The following is a 21358-nucleotide window of genomic DNA, read 5'->3' on the forward strand; positions in this document are numbered from 1 at the left end:
GGGTCCTGGGAAGTAGATGGAACTTAACTTCTTACCACTCAAGGTGTGGTCCAGGGACCAGGGCCATCAGCATCTCCCAGGAGCTTATCAGAAATGCAGGATCTCAGGCCCCACCCCAGACCTCCTGAATCAAAACCCGCATTTTGACAAGATCCCGAGGGGACTGCAGTGCACAGGAAAGTTTGTAAAGCACACATCTAAATGACCCGTCTCAGAAAACGGGCTCTCAGGCGGTGCCTCTCTCCTGATTTAGGGAAGTCTTTCGGGGGCTGCCCAGAAGGAATGGTGTGTTTTGTCTTACCATCTAGAAAGCAGGGAGATCTAAGGCCTGCATGTAGACTGTTTCTTAAAAATGTTCTGATAGGCAGGGAGAGATCTCATCCCTGGAGATGGCCCTCCAGGACCCTGTGGATGGCTTTGTTCTCTCTGCCATCTCTGATGGGCCTCCTTCTCATCCTCTTGCTCACGTCTTCCAAGCATTTTCATCACTATAAAAATGCGGAATATTTTAAGCAGGTTAGGATCTGCATGCCACTGCTTACATTGGGGATTACAATTTTGGCCAGTCTCATTTCTTGGGGTGCTAGTACTTGGTGGGCACAACAGTTGGCACATGACTGGCAAAATGAGTCAACTGGAGGAAGCCGGTCTCCAGGCAGGGAGTGTCGAGTTGGAGAGAGCAGGTTGCAAGGACCTGAATACCTCAGGGCACCAATTCCCATTGACCTGACATGTGGCACTGAAAAAAAAGAAGAACAGAAAAAAAAAGATATCCAAATAATTTTACAAAGCAGAGACAGCAGGACTAATATGCCCCCCTGGGATGACCAAACCACATGTCTCAGTTGTTCTCAAGCTCTCTGTGTCTGGTGGCTGTCACAACCCACAGTACTCTTGCTGAAGCCTTAGAGAAATATGTTTAGAAAAATGGGAAACTATTCCTAAAAATTCTAATTCCAAGAAAACTACTCTAACCTAAAGGTTTGAAGCAAATCTCCCTAGCTTCAGTGATAATTAACAAATCACCGTGGCATTTTTTTTGGAAACTAGAAGATCTGACACTTTTCCTCTTCCTAGAGGTAGGAAAGGGAGTCCCCATAGAAAAGGAGAGTCAGCGTAAAGGACTGAAGACGACAATAGTCGCCGTGGTTGCTTGGAACGGGCAGCCACACGTGCTTTCAGAGAGCCTGAGCCTTGCTGTCAGACAACTCTGCATGTAAGGGACGGCTGTGTCACCTACCAGCTGTTTCCCTGGACAAGGTACTCAAGCGATCTGAGCTCTCTCTCCTCCTCTGTAAATGAGAACAACCCACCCACACCGCAGATTGGTCTCCCAAACCCTTCTTTAGTGCTTGCAAGTCCAGACCCTGTTTTGTGCTGGAGACGTAGCAATGCCCTCCCCTCATGGAGTTTCTGGTCTTGTGGGGGAACCAGACAGTAAGGAATCAAACAAGTGAATATGTAGTATGGTTATATGGGTGATACCAAATGTAAAGCAGGTAGAGGGGACAGGGAGTGCTGGCGGCAGTAGGATAGTTGGGCAGCCAGTCTCTGTTAAATGTCTCTAATAGGGTGACATTTAACAGAGACCTGACAGAAGGGCACAAGTAAGCATTCCAGCCAGAAGAAACCGTATGTGCAAAGGCTCTGGGGCCAGAGCATGTCTAACATACTCAGTGAGCAGCATGGAGCTAGAATTGGAGGCGAAGGTGGCAAGAGGCAACATGGTGGGTGCAGATCACGTAAAGATTTATAGGCCTTTGTGAGGATCTTGGCCTTGATGCTAAGCGAGCTGAGGAGCCATCAGAGGGGTGTGAGCAGGAGTGTGGCATGATCTAACTTAAGTTTTGAAAGATCATTCCAGCTGCTGTGTTGAGAAGAGGCTAAAGGAGAAATAGGCCTGAAGCTTAAAGGCCAGTTAGGGTGCTTTTGCAATCATTCGACGGAGAGGCGGTGGTGGTAGTGAGGGGAGCAGTGAGAACTGGTCAGATCTGGGTATGTTCTGAAGGTAGAACCCACCTGCGCGGCTTATGGATTGGCTATGTGTTATGAGAGAAAATGGGTGTGGAGAAAACCAAATGAGATAATATATATGACATGCTTTGCACATGGTAGGCTTTCAATAAAGGTAACTTCCAACATGTTTACATTGGGGGAAACTGAAGCTAGAAAGATGAGTTGATGTGTTCAAGGCCACACACGGCAATTAGAGGCAAAGCAGACAATAGAACCCAAGTCCCATTCAGGCAATGACAATGAGCCAGTTCAGGACAAACTCAGCCCCAGGTGGGCCAGTTACCTCCCCTGTGTCCTCATCACCTGCAGTCCAGCCCAGATCTTTAGATGGGAACTAAACACCAGCCTTTTCCCATTTCACAAGAGTTTTGTCTCTCAATCTCCTTCCTCTTCTCTCTCCACTCCAATTAAAGAAGGAGCTCATGTGAGTGAGTGGGCTAGAATGGAATGCTTCTCATCACATCAGTCATTGATCCAGGGACAGCTGACCAAACCTACGCCTGAGTCAGTAGGAACACACTCCCACCCACTTGGCCAAACCTAGAGCTTGTCCTGAATAACTTGAAGGGAACCGGAGACTCTTTGTTCCTTTGCCCTGCAGGTAGGTGGCATTAACTGCATGCAATAAATTACATATTGCAATCTGGAATAAATTGCAGAATATTGCAAAAAGCCACATAATTCTAGACCTTGATCAAGCATTCTTAGATGCCTCTATTGCAGAGACAGTTCTCTAAGCAAAATGGGAGGCGAACTTTCCAGACTGATAATTATAGGGAATGTGTGTGCTAGAATCAGCTTGGAAGATCTGAATAACTTAAACCTCCAGTACCTTCAAAGGTGCTATCATTTCCACTTGGCTATATTTAGTTTTCTTTGCTTTTTGGAAAAGAGATGAGGCAGCTCCAGTCTGTGTCTCCCTTGGCTTTCCCCAGACACTGTAAACGATACTGGCAGCATCCCAGCCCCCTGCACATAGAGTGAAAATCTATTCCTCTTTCCCTTGCCACGTTTAATAAACTTTATCTAGAACAATTTCTTGTGCAGTGGCAAAACACAGCAGTTACATAACGTACTATTTCAGGAGCACTGTTCTCTTGGGCTCTGAAACACAGCCCGTTTTCTTTAGTGCTGTGACTTAGGGAGTGTTGTACCTTAGAGAAGAAAGGGGTCCTGATGCCGAGATTATAAAGGTAGCAAAAGTCTCTGCAAAGAAGCCAGGCACATCCCACCAGCCCAAAGAAACCCAGTGGTGAAACACAGCCCTCTAGAAATAGCCACAGGAAGTCTGTCTTTAAAAAATTATCACTGGAGGCAGCTGGAGGCAAAATACATGTTCTCTAAGGCCTGCCATTTTGCCACTGCATCCATCCAGATCCGGGAACATGAAGAACCACATTGTCCTCATCTGAGGTTGTATCAGGGGAGAGCCAGACCCTCCCTCATCTGGATGGAGGAAGTAATTAATTGCTAAGGGAGCCATGAAGGAAGCAGGGTCCAGGTTCAGGTCCAAAGAAGGCAATTATGAGTGGGTCATTTGAAAAGGCAGAATTCAGGGGCCAAGATCAAGGCAAGGTCATAGCTTCAAAGAGCTGGCTCTAAGTGGAATAGCACCAAGCCAGTTGTTTACTGCTTGCCTAGAATTGACCTAATAATCTGCATGGCCCAGGGCCGGGATCCTCAGTCTCAGCAAATTGACATTTGGGGCCGGATATTTCTTTGTCGTGGGGACTGTCCTGTGTACTGCAGGACGTTTAGCAGTGTCTTTGGCCCCTACCCACCAGATGCCAGTAGTAAGCCACCCTCCAGTTCAGCTGTGGCAACGAAAAGGTCTCCAGACATTGCCAAACATCCCAGGGTGAAGGAGGGCAAAATTGCCTTCCATGGACAACCACCAGGCTGGGATGACCCGCCTTTCCAGTTTGCCAAGGGTGTTGGGGTCCCAGGGATGCAGGACTTCGAATTTCAAACCCAGACCTTCCTGAGTCCACCCTAATTCTTCCCTAACCCGCCCACCCCCCACCCCCTCGCCTTACTTTGTTAGAACCTCCCATCTCTCAGAGCTGCTCACACCTGAGCGGGCACCTCTAGGACCTCATTCAAATGCAGATCCTGATTCCCACCGCAGGGAGGTGTCAGAGAACCTGCATCTCTAACATGGTGCGGCTGACCTGACATGGTCGCGGTGCCCCTGCATTGGGAACCAGCCAGGGCCTCAACTGGAAGGGCCACACCCACTCTGGAAGCAAGGCTTCCAAGGCTGGTTCCGTGGGGACCCCTGGACGTTGGAGCGGGCCTTCTCAACCCGGGCTGCACATCACAGGCAGCTGCGGACTTTTAGAAATGCTGATGCCTAGGCCCCAACCTCCAAGGCTCTGATTTAATTGGTCTGGGCTGGGATCCAGCATGGCAGGTTTTTAAGGGTCCCTGGGGGATTGTGACATAGAGCCAGGACTGAGACCTCTTCAGTCTGAAGGCTGGAGGCTGGCACAGCACCTGCACGTCTGTAAAGAGACTTCCAAGTTGAGGTGTTGCCCAAGGCCTTCCCAGGCTCGTTGGTCTTCAAGGTCTGGAGCAAGCTGCCGCAGATCCAGTCCAGGTATGAGAGTCCACCCACGGGTGGCGAGCACAGCTCCATACGCACTCACCTGTGAGCCAGTGCCAAGCAGAGCCCTTCCCCCTGCCCTGGGGCTTGTCCACCCACAGGCAGCATCCTGCCCTCCCCACAACTGCTGCTCAGTGCAGTAGGCTAAGTGAACTGCCCCCTGCACTCAGCTACCGGCCAGGGGAACTGTTTCCTGCAGTAACTTGGCAGGAAGCCATACGCCGGGGCAGGGAAGCAGTGGAGATTTGCAGCTCTGTGGGCATTCAGAGTCTGTTCCCTGTGCGTGGGGTTGGAGGCAGGAGTCACCCATTCACCTGCTGGGCCTGCCAGCTGTGGGTGCAGCACAGGCACCTGGCTCTGACCAGGTAGCAGCAGGTGCCACACCTGGGCTTGGCTTGCAGAAGAACTGCCCTCTGCGCTCTAGAATCCCGGGCTCTGGGAAATGGGAGTGGTAGAGGAAGGGGGCCAGAGCCACAAGCTGGAATTCACCGTCCTCAGCCAGATGGGGTGGGAGGGGAGCCAGGACCACTCCTCATCCTCCCAGTACCATCCCCACTGGCTTGTCCCCAGGACCAAAAAACTAACATCAGTGGCTTGAGGAAACATGCACTTGGCACAGAGGTCTTCTAAATTACGAATTGGGGAGGGGCTTGGCGATGGTTGGATGCCTTTGGTGGGAACTGGTTCCAACAGCTTCTTTCTTGTACGTAGAAAAATCATATCAGATTGGCGCAGAAAAAGCCGGAGAGAAAATGTGGAGCACTACAAGGACAGTTTAGATAGTTGACAGTTTTGCCCAAGCGTAGCCCCTGGATGAGACATTTCCTTTTTCACAAGGGGTCAACACGTGGAGTGGTGGCCTTAGAACTTCACCACCCCACATGTACCATTTTGGGACTAACCCTACCCAAATCAAAGCCATAGTTAAAACACCTTGGCCTTCCATTTGAAACATCTTTCCCATGGCCTTCGTTTTACAACAGCAAAAGCATCATTTGGAAAGTTCGATACATTTTCTCCAGTAAGACTTGGCTGAATATTAAATGTCCGGCACATTCTCTGAGCAAGAAGCAGAGAGCTGGTCCTGATGCACTCCATTGCCCCTCGCCTGTGCTGTGTTCCGGGGGCCGCTGCGCTAACGTGGGAAGGACGGGGGACCTTGGGGGAAAGTAAAAGAGACCCCATCTCGGGTCTTGATGCTGGGCCTGTTTGTTTTTCCTCCTGCCAGTCAAGAAGCAAGAGGTGCTCATCCAAGCCGGCGAGTACATGGGCCAGCTGCTGGAACAGGCGTCCCTGCACTTCTTCGTCACAGCTCGCGTCAACGAGACCAGGGATGTCCTGGCCAAGCAGAAGTCCACGGTGCTGACGATCCCCACGGTTGTCATCAAGGTCAGTCTTAGCGTCTCACCTCAGACGAGGGTGAAAGGCGAGGCTGTTGACTGGGCCCCCCGGCTTAGTGGGCGTGTGTGTGAAGGAGTGTCTGCTCAAAAACAAAACACAGTGGAGCTAGAGACCTCTTGTTCTTTGAAAGAAGTAAACTGCCCTATATATAGACACGCACGTAGAACACTCTCCTCTCCTCTCCAGATTGAATGTAGGGCTGTGGCTGCGGATATAAATGTCCCCTGTGGGTCTAAACACACTGGTGGAGGAAGATAAGGAGCGATGGCTGTGGGCACTTAGAACTCTCAGCGTCTCCGGGATAACACGGGCCGGGCAGACCATGAGAGAGGGGAGCTGCCCGTACTACGTCCCGCCTGCATTTTGGACAGTAATGTTGTTCACTGGGGTATAGCTCTAGACAGCGGACTGCACAAATCAAAACGCGCAGCTTGATGATTTTGGACATGTGTGTATACCTTGCGGCCAGCAGCCAGGTGAAGAGATGGAGGCTTTTCGACACCCCCAGAAAGTTCCCTCAGGTCCCGAGCAGTCAGTAAGGCCCTCATCCGTCACCGAGAGGACCGCTTTTCTGACTTCTAGCCCCGTAGCTTGGTTCTGCCCAATTGTTCAATAGTTTTAACGTTGCCTCTGCAGTTACCACCAGAAATCTCTGCCCAAATGGCTCAAAGGAATCGGCAGAGGAGGATGAGGGTGGACAGGCGTGGGAAACTGATATAGGAGCCTGTTCACTCCTACTTTTCAGGGCCACAGCCGAAGCTCCTGGTGGTTTCTGTGGCCACATCCCTGAGACACCTTCCTGTCCTGAAAGCAGGAGCCCAGACTCCAGCAGAGACCCAGGGAAGTGACATCTTATGCTAGCCCTTATTCAGGGCTGAGAGTCCTTCCCCAGTCTCTGGAGAACGTTCTTGAAGTGATTAAGAGCGATTAGCACAGACCTTGCTAAGCGGCATTCCTCTAGAGTGGTGGGTAAATCAGAGCTTCATAAAGCCTGTCATCTTTTCAATGGTCCTAGAGGGGGGTGGGGTGAGGGTAGGCCTTGTTTCTCATGAATCTTTTGCTGTGAATCATTTATAAAGCTCAGAACTGATGTATAGCATTCAAAATGCCTTTTTTGAGTACCTTCCGGGTTCCAGACACCGTGATCACCGCTTTACGGGCATGGTTGTGTTTTCAACCTCAACAACCCCACAAGGCAGGGAGCACTGACATCACCACTTTGCAGATGAGAAGACCGAAGGCTAGAGAGGTCCAATAACTCCCGCAAGGTCGCACGGCCAGCAGGCTAGGCCTCCACCCCAGGCCGTCTGCCTGCAGAGGCAGGGCCGGGAACCGGCTCGTGTCACAGCTCTCACGGACTGGTCCTGTGTAGATGGCACAGTGAGCACCCCCCGAGACAGGGCTCATCCAAATCACAGACAGGTGGTGCCCGTCGAGGAGCAGAACACCAGGCCCTTCATTCTAGAAAGGCTCCATCATCGCTTCTCTTTGGTTCTTTCACCCTTGTCACCGCCCACAGGCCCACTGTGGCACTGTCATCAGCACAGGAAGCCTTAAGAAGCAGAACGAAAACGAAGTGTGCAGGATTTGCAGGCAGAGTCAGAAACAAACGTGAAACCGAGAAGTGGGGCTTGCCTTTGCTCCAGAGGAGCCGCTGTCCCGTGGGAATGTGAAGCGAGTAGCATGAGGAGCGAGAGGCCCTGCCAGGAAGGCGGCCTGTCACGGCCGGCTCCCTCCACACTCGCATACCAGTCCCCGCAGGCCTCTCCCAGCTGCATGGCGGAGGCAGCTTTTGCCACCCTGGTGGGGCCACTGAGCAGGGCTCCTTCATGAGCTCGACCCTGACCCTTCCCCACCAGGGCGAGGCTGCGTGCTGTCCTAATTATGAAGCGCCGGCCCGTCCCTGCGACGGTCTCAGGAGAGAGCCTTCCCAAGCTATGAAGTGCTCAAACCACAGCAGAAAGTAGAATTTAATTGCACCACTGATAATAAACTGGAGGTAGGAAGGAAACTGATAACTTTCATCTTTTAGACGTTATTAATTTGAAGGATTATTTGTGAGTTATCTTCTGGGTTTACATAAAGCACGATTTAATTCCCCAGGGGCAGAATCAGAAATACCTTATTCCCACAAGTTAGCAGACCTGGGCAGGGAGGTTGCAGTTTAAATAAAGAGTCGCGTTTGTGTTTGTTTCTGGGAAGGAATCAGGGGTGCCGTTGCTGGAGGAAACCTATTTAGAGGTAGGGCCATTCGACGGCGCTCCAGCCGTCAGTTCCAACGGAACTGCTGGCTTCTGTCTGTGACAAGTTTGTTCAGAAAAAGGGGATGAGGCATCCTTCCATAACGTCCCTTAACCATTAACCCCAAGGAGAAACTAAATCCAAACGGCGGAAGAGGTGTTCCTACGTAAATCACCTCAAACCCTGAAGACCACCCCGGAGTGAGAGGCCCTGACTCCAAAACTCTGGCTACTGGGCTGGGGACCTGGGACGCTGCTTAGCCTCCTGGAGATGTGAAATATGGGCCGTGGTGCAGGCGGGGAGGAGAGAGGACAGGAGAATGAAAAGAAAACATCCAGCCGAAGTACCCCGCCGGGGACCTCGGGGAGAGGAGTTGCATAGATCGGATAAAACAGGACTTGGAGAGGGAGCTAAATGCGGTAAAAGTAGAAAACCACCATGGCTCAGAGGTCCAGAATTACTGAGTGTCCCCAAATTCTAGGAAAGTGCTCCAACCCTTCTCGATCCCTTTGGACCTGGGCCAGGCCCACAGCTCCTGGGCCTCTCATGGCTGCAGGGGGTGAGCGTGCGGGTGCAGGGTGAAGGCTGCAGGGACAGAGAACGTGCCGCCTCCTGCTCAGCTCACAGGCAAGAGGAGGGACGGGACCAGTACCTGCCCAGCAGCGACAGCAGCTGTGGCTTATTAAGCACTACGCTATTGAGCATTCTCTTGTACTATCTTCTTAAATGCTCATTAGCATCCTATGAGGAGGATATGACTGCATCCCCCATTTTACAGATAAGAAAACTGAGAGGCCCAGAGGGTAGTGCCTTGTAGCATAGTGGCCAAAACATGAGGTCTGGAACCAAACTGAGTTCAAAGCCTGTTTCCTCAACATAATGACCCTGTAACCCTGAAAAAAATCATTTAACCTCCCTTGGCTTCTGTTTTCTCATTGGCAAGACAGAGGTCATGGCAACGCACCTCCTAGGGTTCTTGTGAGTATTTAATGAGTCCGTGGATGCCTGATGCTTGGGTCACAGTGACCACCTGGTAGGTGGTGGCTGTTGCTATTATTGCCATTGTTGCTGTTCGTAAGTAACTTGCCCGCGATCTCGCGCCTAATGAGGGGTGGCGCAAAGCTTCAACCCAGGTATTCCTGACTCGGAAGCCCGTTCAGGTAGCCGACAGGCCAGGTTGTTCTCACAAGGGAACTTCACAGAAAGCAGAGGCGCTGATTGCTTTCACAAAGTGGTTTGTGTCCGAGGCAGGTGAGACCGCGCAAGCTTGAGTGGAGTGGGGATCAAGAGTGAGGGCTGCCGAGGGACAGGTGATGCCCAGCGAGGGACAGCATTCAGCCAGTTGAGATGGTGGAGAGACCATTCCAGATACTAGGAAAGAACCTTCAGCAAGGGCCGGGGGCAGGCACACAGCAGGGAGAAGCCTGCCAGGGCTGGAGTGGAGGCTGGGGACAGGGGACAAGTGACAACGACCCGACAAAGGCGGCTCGGGGCCATTTTGAAATGCGCCTTCAATTTTTGGATGAGAGGTTTATAATCGGCTCTGTGGGCAAAGCTCTTCAGTGAGGATCCAGAGCAGGGATGTGACGTGCTGTGAACTCTGCCCTCCCACCCGTCCGGCCTCTTTTCTTTCTCCTTCTCTTCAAAGCCTTTGGCCAAAGCACTGTCTTCTTCTGGGAGTCTCCAGCTCAGCCTTGAGACTGGAGTGGCCCAGCAGCTGGGTCCCAGCTGTTCTTACCTAATTCCCTTTTTAGAGTAAATCTAGGCCGACCTGGAACAATCCGGGCCCACCTGCCCAGAGCCAAGTCATCGTCAGCCCGAGCGGTTAGGCCAGTGGGTGCGTGTTGATGAATCCTGATCCACCCAGTCTCCGTTCACCCCGTGGCGATGAAGACTGGGATTGGAGTAAGTCGGGCTCCCAGTTAACTACCCCAGCACCCACCCTGCGTGAGTCAGAGTGTGTGATCCACACACGCAAAAAGGCAGGGAGCTGCAGTCATTAAACTTTAATGAGCACACATCTCGTTCCCCATGCTATCAAAATATTTTGATGAGAAAAGCATATTTTATTAAAATCAGACAGAGTTTTTCTCTGACTTCTCATGTTTTGACTGTTCTATCTCTTTCTCTCTCTCTCACATTCTCTCTGAACTTCATTATCCCCTTTGCAATGTGAATAATGTTAATAATTAACACTAATAATTACACCACTCCTATTAATTACATTCGTATATAAAACGCAGAGCTGTTGGGGGGCTCACATCTGTGATAACGTTTGTGAGAATTTGCAGCCCCATTCCAGGACCTGGTAGTTGCTGGTAAGTGCGCCCTCCCTCTTCTCTAGTCCTATCCGTGCCTGGGAACCCAGTGGTCATACCCCTGGGAGTTGCGTAGCACAGCGGAGTGAAGGTCACCCTCACCTAGTGGCATGGGACCTCTTGACTCTGGTCACTGGAAGCTCAGCGGTGTTCCCCAGGGCACCCAGGAAGGCCAGCCTCGGGGAGCCTGGGGAAGGCTGTGGGGAGACAGTAGGTGCCCCCAGGTTTTTCCGACGCCTCTGCTCATGTCTGTCATTCTAAAACAGCTCGGGAACCGAAACCTCTGTAGCATTATCACGTGGAACAAGTCCTGCATCCTTTACAGAATGTCACCAATCACCAGTAGAACTAATTTTCTCATGTAAACTAGGAGCAATTTTGCTAGGAGAAAATATAACCACCTTCTATGTACGTGATTTTTTAAAATTATAATCATGAGCAAATAGGTGCTTTAAAATTTTTTTACATATTTAAACTTTTAAAATGTGAACAACTGTTTCCCAGAGTTTTTATTAACATGCATTTGCTCCTTACTTATTTTGTCTGTTACATAAAATAACTTCATAGGATTCATTCATCTCTTTGCTTAGTCACTATTTATTCGTTCATTTACTCAATTCATTCAGCATAGAGTTATTTGGCGCTCACTCCATAAATAAGTTGTGGCAAATATGAAGGGCTTTTTAAAAAATACGTCAGAGACAAACTCAACATTGAGAGTATGTTCATTGCCTGTTTTTCTGAAATGGGGAACGATGGCTGCTACTTCCTTTTAGCGTTGGCTCACCCGGGCTGGCTCTAGGAGGCAGCGGCTCTTCGTTAGCCCGAGCCAAGCACCTGTTCCACAGGCCCGGGGTGCTGCTCTCGCAGGGACAGTGCACACGGGGCTGGGAGAGAGGCTTAATCTGTAGGCTTCCCCTCAACAAGCAGAGGGTGCACATGCCAGCACCGACCAGCGGTGCCAGGCACTCTGCGTGGGTAGTCCAGGTCCCACCAGAAGCGCCACTGTGGGCCCCAGAGAGGGGGCAGGGGCCTTCCTCTGGGCTACGCCCCTCCAGGCCAGCACTTCCCCTTGTGCGGACGGCGCCCATCTGGGAGTGGAGTCCAGCCCACCAGCTGCCCACCAAGCCCTGCAGCCCGGCAGGGAGCTGCATTCCCCAGAGAGAGGGGCTCCCTTTCTACCTCGAAAAGACGGCCCGTGCCTCTGGCCCCATGTCCAGATTTCTTCCAACGTGGGACACTAGCTAGTTTTTTTTAACAACCATCCTAATGGTTTGTTCTAACTGGAGCTTTTCATGAGCAACCGGCAGTTTCTACTGAGGTTAGCCGTGGAGTCCTCTTCAGTTCTCTCCTGCTCACGCCCCTAGGCCGCCAGCGCGGAGCCAGGCGGGGTGGGGTGCTGTGGTGGGCACCGGGCCTTGCGCTGCCCACACCCCCATTCATGCACCTTTATCCTGGAGCAGAGTTAAAATCAAGGAAACCACGTGAGGTGTAATAAGCCACTGGTTACATTGTGAGACTTAACTACGGTTTCCTTTCATTCTGTGGGAGCCCAGGTATCCCAAGCTTTCCATCAGGGCAGAAAGTGAACACCAAGACTGCTTATTCTAACGGTCCCTGGACCTGACTGTCTCCCTGCATGTCTCCAGCCCAGCACATTCTCTCTCCAACCCCCTGTGCCCTCTGGCTCCGTCTTGCCTCCTGTCACCAGAACTCATCCTTACCCTGCCCTCCCCCTCCTCCCCTGCAGGAGACTTGGGGCTGGGACTGAGAGTGGAGTGGGCTTCTCCGCTTCTCTCCTTTGTGGTTCTCTACACCAGTGCCTGAGAACCGAATCCACACCATTCCCCATAGGGGACCTTATGGATGAGGACCTTCTCATGGTCGCCCTGGCAACACTTTCTCCCACAAACCTCAGATTCCATAAATGCTAGCATGTTTCAGAAGCTCTGCCATGGATCATTACATTGACTCATCCCATTAACCGCATAGGAAACTAAGGCCCAGAGAGGTCCGGGGACTTGCCCTAGGACACACAGTGGCAGCTTGACACTGTGCCAGGCCGGCTGTGAAGTCCTGTCATGAGGGCCTCTGAGCAAGGGAAGCCGACTCACCCCGGGGCCCCAGGAGGGCACCTCCAGCCACGGCTTTGCGTGCTTGGGGAGCCGACTCTCACCCACTCGTAGCCGTTGGTACCGGAGGATTTGGCTACAAAGTCACACGGTGTATATCCCCAGTCAGCTGGGACACGACATCCTAGACTATGTCCACGCACGGGCCCTGCTCCTCTGCGGTGCGCATTTCATCTCTCCCGTCAGGGCAGCTACAGAACAATGGGCATTTGAGAATGGAAATGAGAAATCTCTGGTAACTAGAGTTTGCTCTATGTATTTCCTGTTGGCTATTTTTTTTTTTAATCGTAAAAGAGACACACACAAAGAAAAACATCAAGAATAACCAATCCCATGCACCTGTCGTGTAATTCCAGTATGTTTAGGTTACTGGTTATCTTGTAAAAAACAGCATTTCTATCATTTTTAAAATAGACATCCTATATAGAAATTCCTATTATTATCCAGTGACACATATCAAGGCCTCAAGGCTGCCTTGTCACATGTTACTCTGGCATAGGAATCCAATTCTTTCCCCATAAAGTCAAAAAGAATGAGGTGAGTTGTAGCTGTGTTTTCAAATTTAGGTCAGGGTCAACTTATAATCATCACCCTCAACTGCTACCTTAGCGATAACATAGAAAGTCGCTGCAAATGATTCTGCTGTGGATTTCAGAAAACAAAGAAACTCTTGCAGCAAAAAAAAAAAAAAAAAGAAAGAAAGAAAGAAAAGAAAAAAAGTTACTATTTTTACCTCTCTTCTGTCAGAGAGCGCAGTGGATGTAGTTTTAAAGACGAATGATTTCGAGTCAGAAAGACCTGGATTTGTGTCCAGGTTCTGCCACCTTCACGGCTCTGTAGGCTTTTGATTTACTTCCGAGTTGCACGTCCACATCAGTAGAACGGGAATAACGACAATGCCAGCCCCCAAGCCCTCGGGGATGCAGAGGGGATTAAATAAGGTGACATACATGAAGCGATGAGCAGACTGCCTGCCTGACGAACACTGAATAACTGTAAGCTGTTGGCTACTAACACTATTATTATTATTAATGAGAGTCAGAACAGGGTGTGGTTAAGCAACGACTCGGGCACCAGACTGTCCGCAGTCCAGTCTCGCCCGCCAGCTTGCTGACCGTGTGCAGTTGGGCAACTTACTTAACTTCTCTGTGTCTGATTTCCTCCTCTATGAGATGAAGACTCATAGTATCCACCTCGCAGTATTGTGCAAATTAAATGAGTTGGTAGAACATTCTAGGATGCTAGGAACGATCTAAATCTGCACTGGCCAATGCGATAACCACCAACAACGGGTGGTTACTGAGCCCTTGAAATGTCGCTGGTGGGACGGAGGAACTGAATTTTTTTCACATTTCATTTAATTTAAATTAATTTAAAAGCAAATAGCCACAGGTGGCTAGTGGCTACCATATTGGACTGCGCAGAGTGAGAACACTGACCGTGGTAGAACCATTACCATTAGTTAGTAAATGCTAATCTAAGTGTCAGCTAGAAACAGTGACGGTGCAGGTGCTGGTGAGCAGAGTTTACAAACAAGAAATGGCTTATTCCAGCAGTGACCATGGGCTGAGAGGGAGGGGAAAATTCAGTTCCCAGTAATACAGGGAATACGTGATTGAAAGCACTTGAAATTGGGGCTGTTGGGTGCACTAATAAATCATGTGCATCAAATTGACAATTTATTTCATTCTTATTCTTTCTCAAACTTTTTCCTTCATTTCAGTTTCAATTTTGAATATAGTTATGTATTTTGTAAAGCATATGCTCACTGGATGATATTTTGTGATTTCCTAAAAAGTAAATTCTTCCAACAAGTTTACACGAGAGAGAGAGAGAGCGAGAGAGTGTGTGTGTGTGTGTGTGCGTGTGTGTGGTGTGTTGATAACTGTCTTGTTTGCTAAAGAATCGGTAGCAGCTCATTATCATGAAATCGTGTAAAGAACAAGAACTCAGCATATTGACGTTGGTGAGTGGTACTTGGAAACGTATCATATTACAGGTCTATTTTTAAAAACAGACATATTTTAAATGGACTATTGAAAAAATCACTGCTATCCAATGTGCAGAAAAACATTCAGTGTCACCGAATATGACATATGCTTTATTCATTTCTCTGGTTCAAGTAATGGATACTCTTCTTCTAAAGTGAATACACATAAAAGTTTCTTCTTGATCTAACCTCTTCCAAATTGCCTGAAGGCTTCCTTTATTTAAGATTTTATGAGAGCAAGAAAATCAGAAATACGACGACGAAGGTATGGAATTATGTTTACAGCAATAAAGAAAAGGGAGCTGTGCGGATTCCAAAAAGAATTCGATGCAAACAGACATTTTCTCCAATAACAGTCATTGTTGTCAGCCTTTCATAGATGCCATAGCATGGTGCATCACCTAAATCAACACGTAACATGGAAACACTATGTGGAAGCTCCATTTTCCTCAAAAGAAGTGAGGAGGAAGCGACCCCTCCACTTAAATTTCTCAAGCAGAAAACAATGATGTCGAACTGGTGATGGGCAGGTTTTTATATTTAGTTTGGTTTGAGTGTCCAAAGTCCAGTATCATCTCAGTAGTCAGAAGCAGGAAGTTTAAATTCTCAGCACAGGAGACAAATGTTAGAAAATGGACAAGAGTCTTTGTTAGTCGCAAAAGAAACACACCACAACCAGAGAAGGGCCTCTGCTCTCATCCCCCCACCTCTCCCCAGCCTTCGTCCCCCTCCAGTATCGGGGAAGTCTGGGCAGTATTGACATGCTTGTGCCAGCAGCTAATTACAGAGGCAATATCTAGAAGCACACTGATTAGGCATGACATATGAAACTACCCAGGAAGGCTTCATCTTCTGATCAGCTTCAGATCTGAAGCCTGTGCATGAGGCCCAAACGCATGGGCCAGCCTTTCAAATATGAAATGTTCCCTATCACTGTCATCAGTGACCTAGAAGGGTGTACTTTGCTTTCTGCAGCATCACGGTCTTCTTGTAGAGCTAGCCTACCAATGTGGAAAGTGTTCTTAACCTGGGGTCATGGGCCCCTAGAGAACCACATATAGACTGCATGGGTCTATAGCGCATTTCCCAAAAATATAATACACGCTCATAGTGTATATATCTTGTTTGTCACTGTGCATGTCTGTGGAGGGAGGGTCAGTAGCTACTATCAGGTTTATTTTTTTAAGGGGCTTATGCTCATACTTATAATAGCATGACATGGAGAAGCCAGATGGTGCCAAAATATTCTTTCCAGAAAGAATTAAAGTGATCATAGCAAACACTTTTACCAACGATGTCTCTGCAGCAGCACCACCTTCTCCATTTGAAAGAGCTTTTGTAAATGTTATCTTTGCTTTGTATTTTATTTAAATCCAAAGATTTTTTTAAATTTTTCCTAATGCAGGACAAGTAGATTGGACACACTTGAGAATTAAACCAGGGCACTATGTAAAGTGTTCTAATGCACTTCTATACCCCAATATCTAAATGGATCGACTCAGGACATCAGGGAAGAAAGTGAAAAATTCAGTCTGTCCTCCACATGTTGTGTCTGTACCAGTGGTTCCCAACTGGAGGAAGGGGGGGAGGGGAGGGACGGTGACAATTTCACTTCCCAAGGGATATTTGGCAATTGCTGGAGACACTTTGGGTTGTGATGACTGGGGCAGGGGTTGCTCCTGGCATCTAGGAGATGGAGACCAGGAATGCCGCTGAACATCCCACATTGCACGGGACAGCTCCACAACAAAGATGTGTCCAGCCCAAAATGTCAGTACAGCTGGTGCAGAGAAGCCCTGGGCCACACCATGACTCTTGGCTTTGCCACAGCCTTCAAATGAGGCTGCTCTCTCCACACCCTGTATGCCAACCTGCCGTAAAAGTAACTGCTCTTTCATGTTCCAGTTTGTCCATTATTTAACCAGCATCCTCCCCACTGGGCCTTATTTATTCTGAGTCTTGTCATTGCAGCTTCACATCCAGCACTGCTCCTACCAATTTGATCATCTCCCTTGCTTTCCGACCGACATTTCAGGCCTCAGTACAAAGTGGTTATTGCTGAGCTGTCGGCTTCCCCGGCTCCTCTGGCCTCAGAGCCCAGGACTGTGTCTTAGAATCCAAGCTCTCTAGTTAGATGGACTTCAACTCAAGTCCCAGCCTGGTCATTTAGTAGCTTCCTATCTTCGTGCAAGTTGCTCATTTCCCTGCACCACAGTTTTCTCTTTCATAAAATAGAATGCCTGGCCTCAATGATCCTGCCCTAGAAAACCTCCTTCTTAAGGGAAGAGCTATTATTATAGTATTCTCTCCCAAGTTCCCTAGGGCTGATACAAATCCAGCCCTTGTGTTGGGAAGCTTATGGGAGAATACATGTGATCATTGTTGTCAACTGGGATGTTCCCTAGAAATCAAATAAATGGATCACAGGCTCCACCACCTGAGATTCTAATTTCGTTATTCGGGGTGGGTCTGTTGTTTTAAAGTTCCCCTGGTGCTTTATGAAATATACCAGATTGAGGACTGCTGGACTCCCTGTGTGGCACACAAGCCATGCTCTCCAGGTGCACCTGCTATTTTTGCCATGGTGGTCGTTGTCTGCCCTACCCCTGATCCCCTTGAACCCAGCCCTCCACCCACTGCCCCCCTCCAGGGCATGGAGATTTAAATGTAACGAACTTGGGGAGTTGGCTTAAAGTTTCATTTCTCTTGCAGATTTAAAAAAATCCTGTAGACGTAAATTTAGGCACAAACCATGGCTTGATTAGTAAAGCCATAAGATTTTATTCTTTTTCTATTGATATATAATGATTATCCGTATTTATGAGGTACACATGGTATTTTGATACATGCCAACAATGTGTAACGATCAAATCGGGAAGATTTTATTCTCTACTGTAGAGTCAGTAAACGAGGGTCCTCTTCTCTGGTCCACGTCCTTTGTCTTTTCTTCCATTCATAAGAAAGGCTCATTTCCACTTGTGTTCTCCTATATTGTATGCTGGCTAAAAGAACCAAAAAAAACAAGAAAAACAAGGTATGATAATGGCCAGATTGTCACATTAAAAACTCAAACATCCAGTAAATTCTATTTTTGAGCTATCAACCTAATTTAACAAATATTTATTAGACCCTGGCTAGGTATTGGAGCTAAACGTGAGCTAAAATATAAGGGGAATACGACAAGCTGCCCAGAGCGTAGCTGCTCTAAAACAGCAGAGCTACCACGACATGGCCTTTGCCGCAAGCCTTGCCGTGTGCCAGCTGCCTTACGTGCATTGCGGAAACCCAGCCCTTTCTCAGAGGGAAGGACTATTGCTATCATCTTGTTCCCAAGTCACTTAGACCTAAACAGGTCTGTTTGTTTGGCATCCACATCCCCTAAACAAAAAGACAGGTCTTGCAGCCACCTGGCCATTTTGCAGCACGTCATGATTATATCGGGAACACGTCTCACTCCAAGTATGTGGCACACAGTAAACACAGCGTAAGATGTAATAATAATAACAGCATTCCACATAGATCACACCATGCAAATGTCAGTCCCATCTAGAGACAAGAAAACCAAGTCTTGGAAAGTTTCATAAGTCACCAAGGCCCCACTGCCAGTAAGTGTTGCATCTGGCGCTGAGCTCCGCCCGCGTCCTGGGATGCTTTGCCAAATACCTGATCCTTCGGAGGTCATTATACAGCATCATCAACAACAACCCTATGCCCTCCTGGACTCAGATGTTGTGGCTGCAGAAAAAAAAAAAAATCTCTTTTCGCTATTTTAGTGTCCAGATTCCACTTCTTCACATTCAGTAGTAAGAACTCCCTCATTGGACGTATCTCTTTCTGATACGTCTAAAAGTACAAAGGCACAAGCCACCCGGAGCATTTTCTACCTCTTGACCTTAGGAATCCCCTGTGTCCTGGCAGGAAAGTTGAGCCTAATCCAGAAGCAAAGTTCTCCTGGCAGCCCTCACTGCACTCCCACCTCCTGCTGACAGAGAGCGGCCAGTGGCCGTGGCTATTGGCCTGAGCTCTAATTAGGTTGGTTTTATAATGAAGAAAAGAGTGCGATCCTAATTAGTAATTTCCCATCTTTTTCTCAGTAGGGTATCCCCCAGTCAAAGCTATAAGCTAGCCTCATCACACTGGTTCCATGGCCGAAACAGTAGCCGTACTCTAAACCTTTAGCAAAAGGGGAGATGGTTAGGGAGACAAAAGAGTAGGAAGAGGTTTTATTTCCTGCTAATGAGCTTCGTTCTCCTTCCACTCGTTTCCTAGGTCCGTGGCGCTAAGGTAGTTGGCTCTGACATGGTTGTGACAGTCGAGTTCACCAACCCACTGAAGGAAACTCTGCAAAATGTCTGGCTATACCTGGATGGTCCCGGAATACTGAGACCAAGGAGGAAGACATTCCGGTAAGCCCTGGTGGGGGACAGTGGGCGGACAGTGTGGGGCTGTGGGAAGCTTTCTCTCTTTCTCAGTCTTTTGCAAACATACATCTAATCCCCAGTGAAAATGTCTGAGAAGATGCTACCTTATGGACCATTTCGGTAGGGTGTGGAGTAAAAATGGGTTGGTCTGACCAGCACTTGCATCATTTAATCCTGGAACCACTCTAATGAGGTGGGAACCCTTATTATCTCCCTTCTGTAGCTGAGGGATGTGGGGCTTAGAGAGCTTGACTGGTTGACCTCCAAGTTACAAGGTTTATAAGAGTAGAGCCAAGAATAGAGCCAAGATTCAGGTCAGGGTGGCTAATTTCAGAACCAGTCCCGATCATTTCGCCATACTGCTTACTCATGTATCAGTTCTACTAACATCTGCTGAGTTCCTACTGTGCATCCGATACTATGCTGGAAGGCGTTCTTGTCCCTTTTCATGGGCCCTTCCTTTCCAGCTCCCTCTCACAACCCAGTCACTGTCCAGAACTGTTGCTTTCTGTTGCGGTACTTTCAGTTGAGCCTAAGGACTTCCAGACTTGGCTTCTGATTCAGGGGATCAGAGACTACCCCAGGCTCTGAAATAAAATGAATGAAACTCAGCCTCTTCTACACACAACACCATCAGATTGTGCTCAACATGTCTCAGTTTCTGTGACTTCCCTGACAAAGAGTCACCCAAGAAGATAGCCCGTGGTCAGGTAGCTCTAATGATAAGAAAACATGTCTTTCCACCTTTTGATCCCACCAGCAATCCTAATTCTGCCTTCTGGACTGACACGAAATAAGGCCCATCTCTCTTCTACCGGACGGCCTATAGGTGTTTGCAAACAGCTGTCTTTCCTTGCGTCTTTTCTACCCAGGGCCAAATATCTGCCCTGACTTTATCTTTCTCTGCTAATGTGGTTTCTCTCCCACACATTCCAATTTGTCAGCACTTCTTTTAAAGTGTGACACCCAGAATGGGTCCCAATCTTTGAGGTTTATTACTTTCATTTCTACCACAATAAGTCTCTGTCAGCATCAATCAATCAAGCACATTTCCTGTAGGGGTGACCTTCTAAGGCACGGAAAGGGGGCGGAGGACTTTGGAAACTGCCTTATGACCAGCTACGTTAGGAATTTTCCCAATGCCCTTTAGGAAAGCTGCCGCACTCCGGAACCTGTGGGACAGTGAGAGGCCTCACTTGCCCGCTCTGGGACACTCCATCGCCCGTGCAGGGCTCTCTGCGCTTCCTCCAAGTTACAGTGCTCACAGCTCTGCATCCCATCATTTAAAGCATGCTTGATTGCGGATGCAATGAACAACAGAGAAAATAATTTGAGTGCTTTTGAAAAAATGCAAACACAGAACATAACAACCTTGCTGTGCTAATGGGAAAGTTGCAAGGAAAAAAAGAAAGTAAAGTAGTAATCAGCCCCAGCTAGAAGGAGGGGTCAGCAGTGATAGCCCCACCTTTGTCAGAAACGACAGTCTCACTCACCCACTCTCGCACCTTCCCACTCGAATCAGATGCAAGAATCACTCCGGCAGAGTAAAATACATTTCCTCTTTCAAACAGCTCCCTGCTGTACCCAGTTTTTCTTTCTCAAACAGTAACTCCACAAGCTGCGTCTGTGTACTGGAACCTCCTGCTACCTTTACACTTTGGCGGTCCCAAGAATCCCACCTTGATCAAAACTAAAGCATAAAAAGGGACATTCTGTGTCTTAGAGAAAAGAGGAATTCTCACACAGTGCAATGACCCGCCCCCCCCCCCATTTGGGAGGCATAGGGCCCAAAGTAGGTTAAGTCTCCAGATGCTTTGCTTGCTGCTAACGTATGACATTGGGGTCGGGCAAAGTGGGATGAATCAGGGAAAGGATGGGCAAGGCTGGTCCCTGCACAACACAAGGCAGATGTCCTGCCCACACACTGGCTTAAGGCCCTATTAGTAGTTACTACCATCACATAGGGCTATGGCAGATAGGTGGACAGAGAGAAAGCTGGGAGCTCTGAAATCAGGCTGCTGTAGCAAGTACCAGAGACCAGAGGACTTACACAACAGACGTTTATTTCTCACAGTCTGGAGCCTGCTGGCCAGTCGGTTCCTGATGAGGGCTCTCTTCCTGGCTTGCAGACTGCCATTTTCTCACTGTGTCTTCCCACAGTGCAGAGAGGCAGGGCAAGCACTCTGGTGTCTCATCTTATAAGGGCACTAATCCCGTCATGGGGGCCCCACCCT

General features: G+C 48.8%; 1 protein-coding gene across 2 annotated transcripts in view; it reads left to right on the top strand.

Annotated features, from left to right (window-relative positions):
* Window positions 1-21358, top strand: part of F13A1 (coagulation factor XIII, A1 polypeptide) — a 171947-nt gene that overhangs the window by 142807 nt on the left and 7782 nt on the right. For both annotated transcript variants that reach the window (XM_012647003.1, XM_012647004.1), the window contains 2 exons: window positions 5850-6010; window positions 18973-19109. In XM_012647003.1, coding sequence (XP_012502457.1) covers window positions 5850-6010; window positions 18973-19109 — 298 coding nt within the window. The remainder of the gene's footprint in view (window positions 1-5849; window positions 6011-18972; window positions 19110-21358) is intronic.

The sequence above is a fragment of the Propithecus coquereli genome, unplaced genomic scaffold, assembly GCF_000956105.1.
Source record: "Propithecus coquereli isolate 6110/MARCELLA unplaced genomic scaffold, Pcoq_1.0 Scaffold253, whole genome shotgun sequence".
Lineage (NCBI taxonomy): Eukaryota > Metazoa > Chordata > Mammalia > Primates > Indriidae > Propithecus > Propithecus coquereli.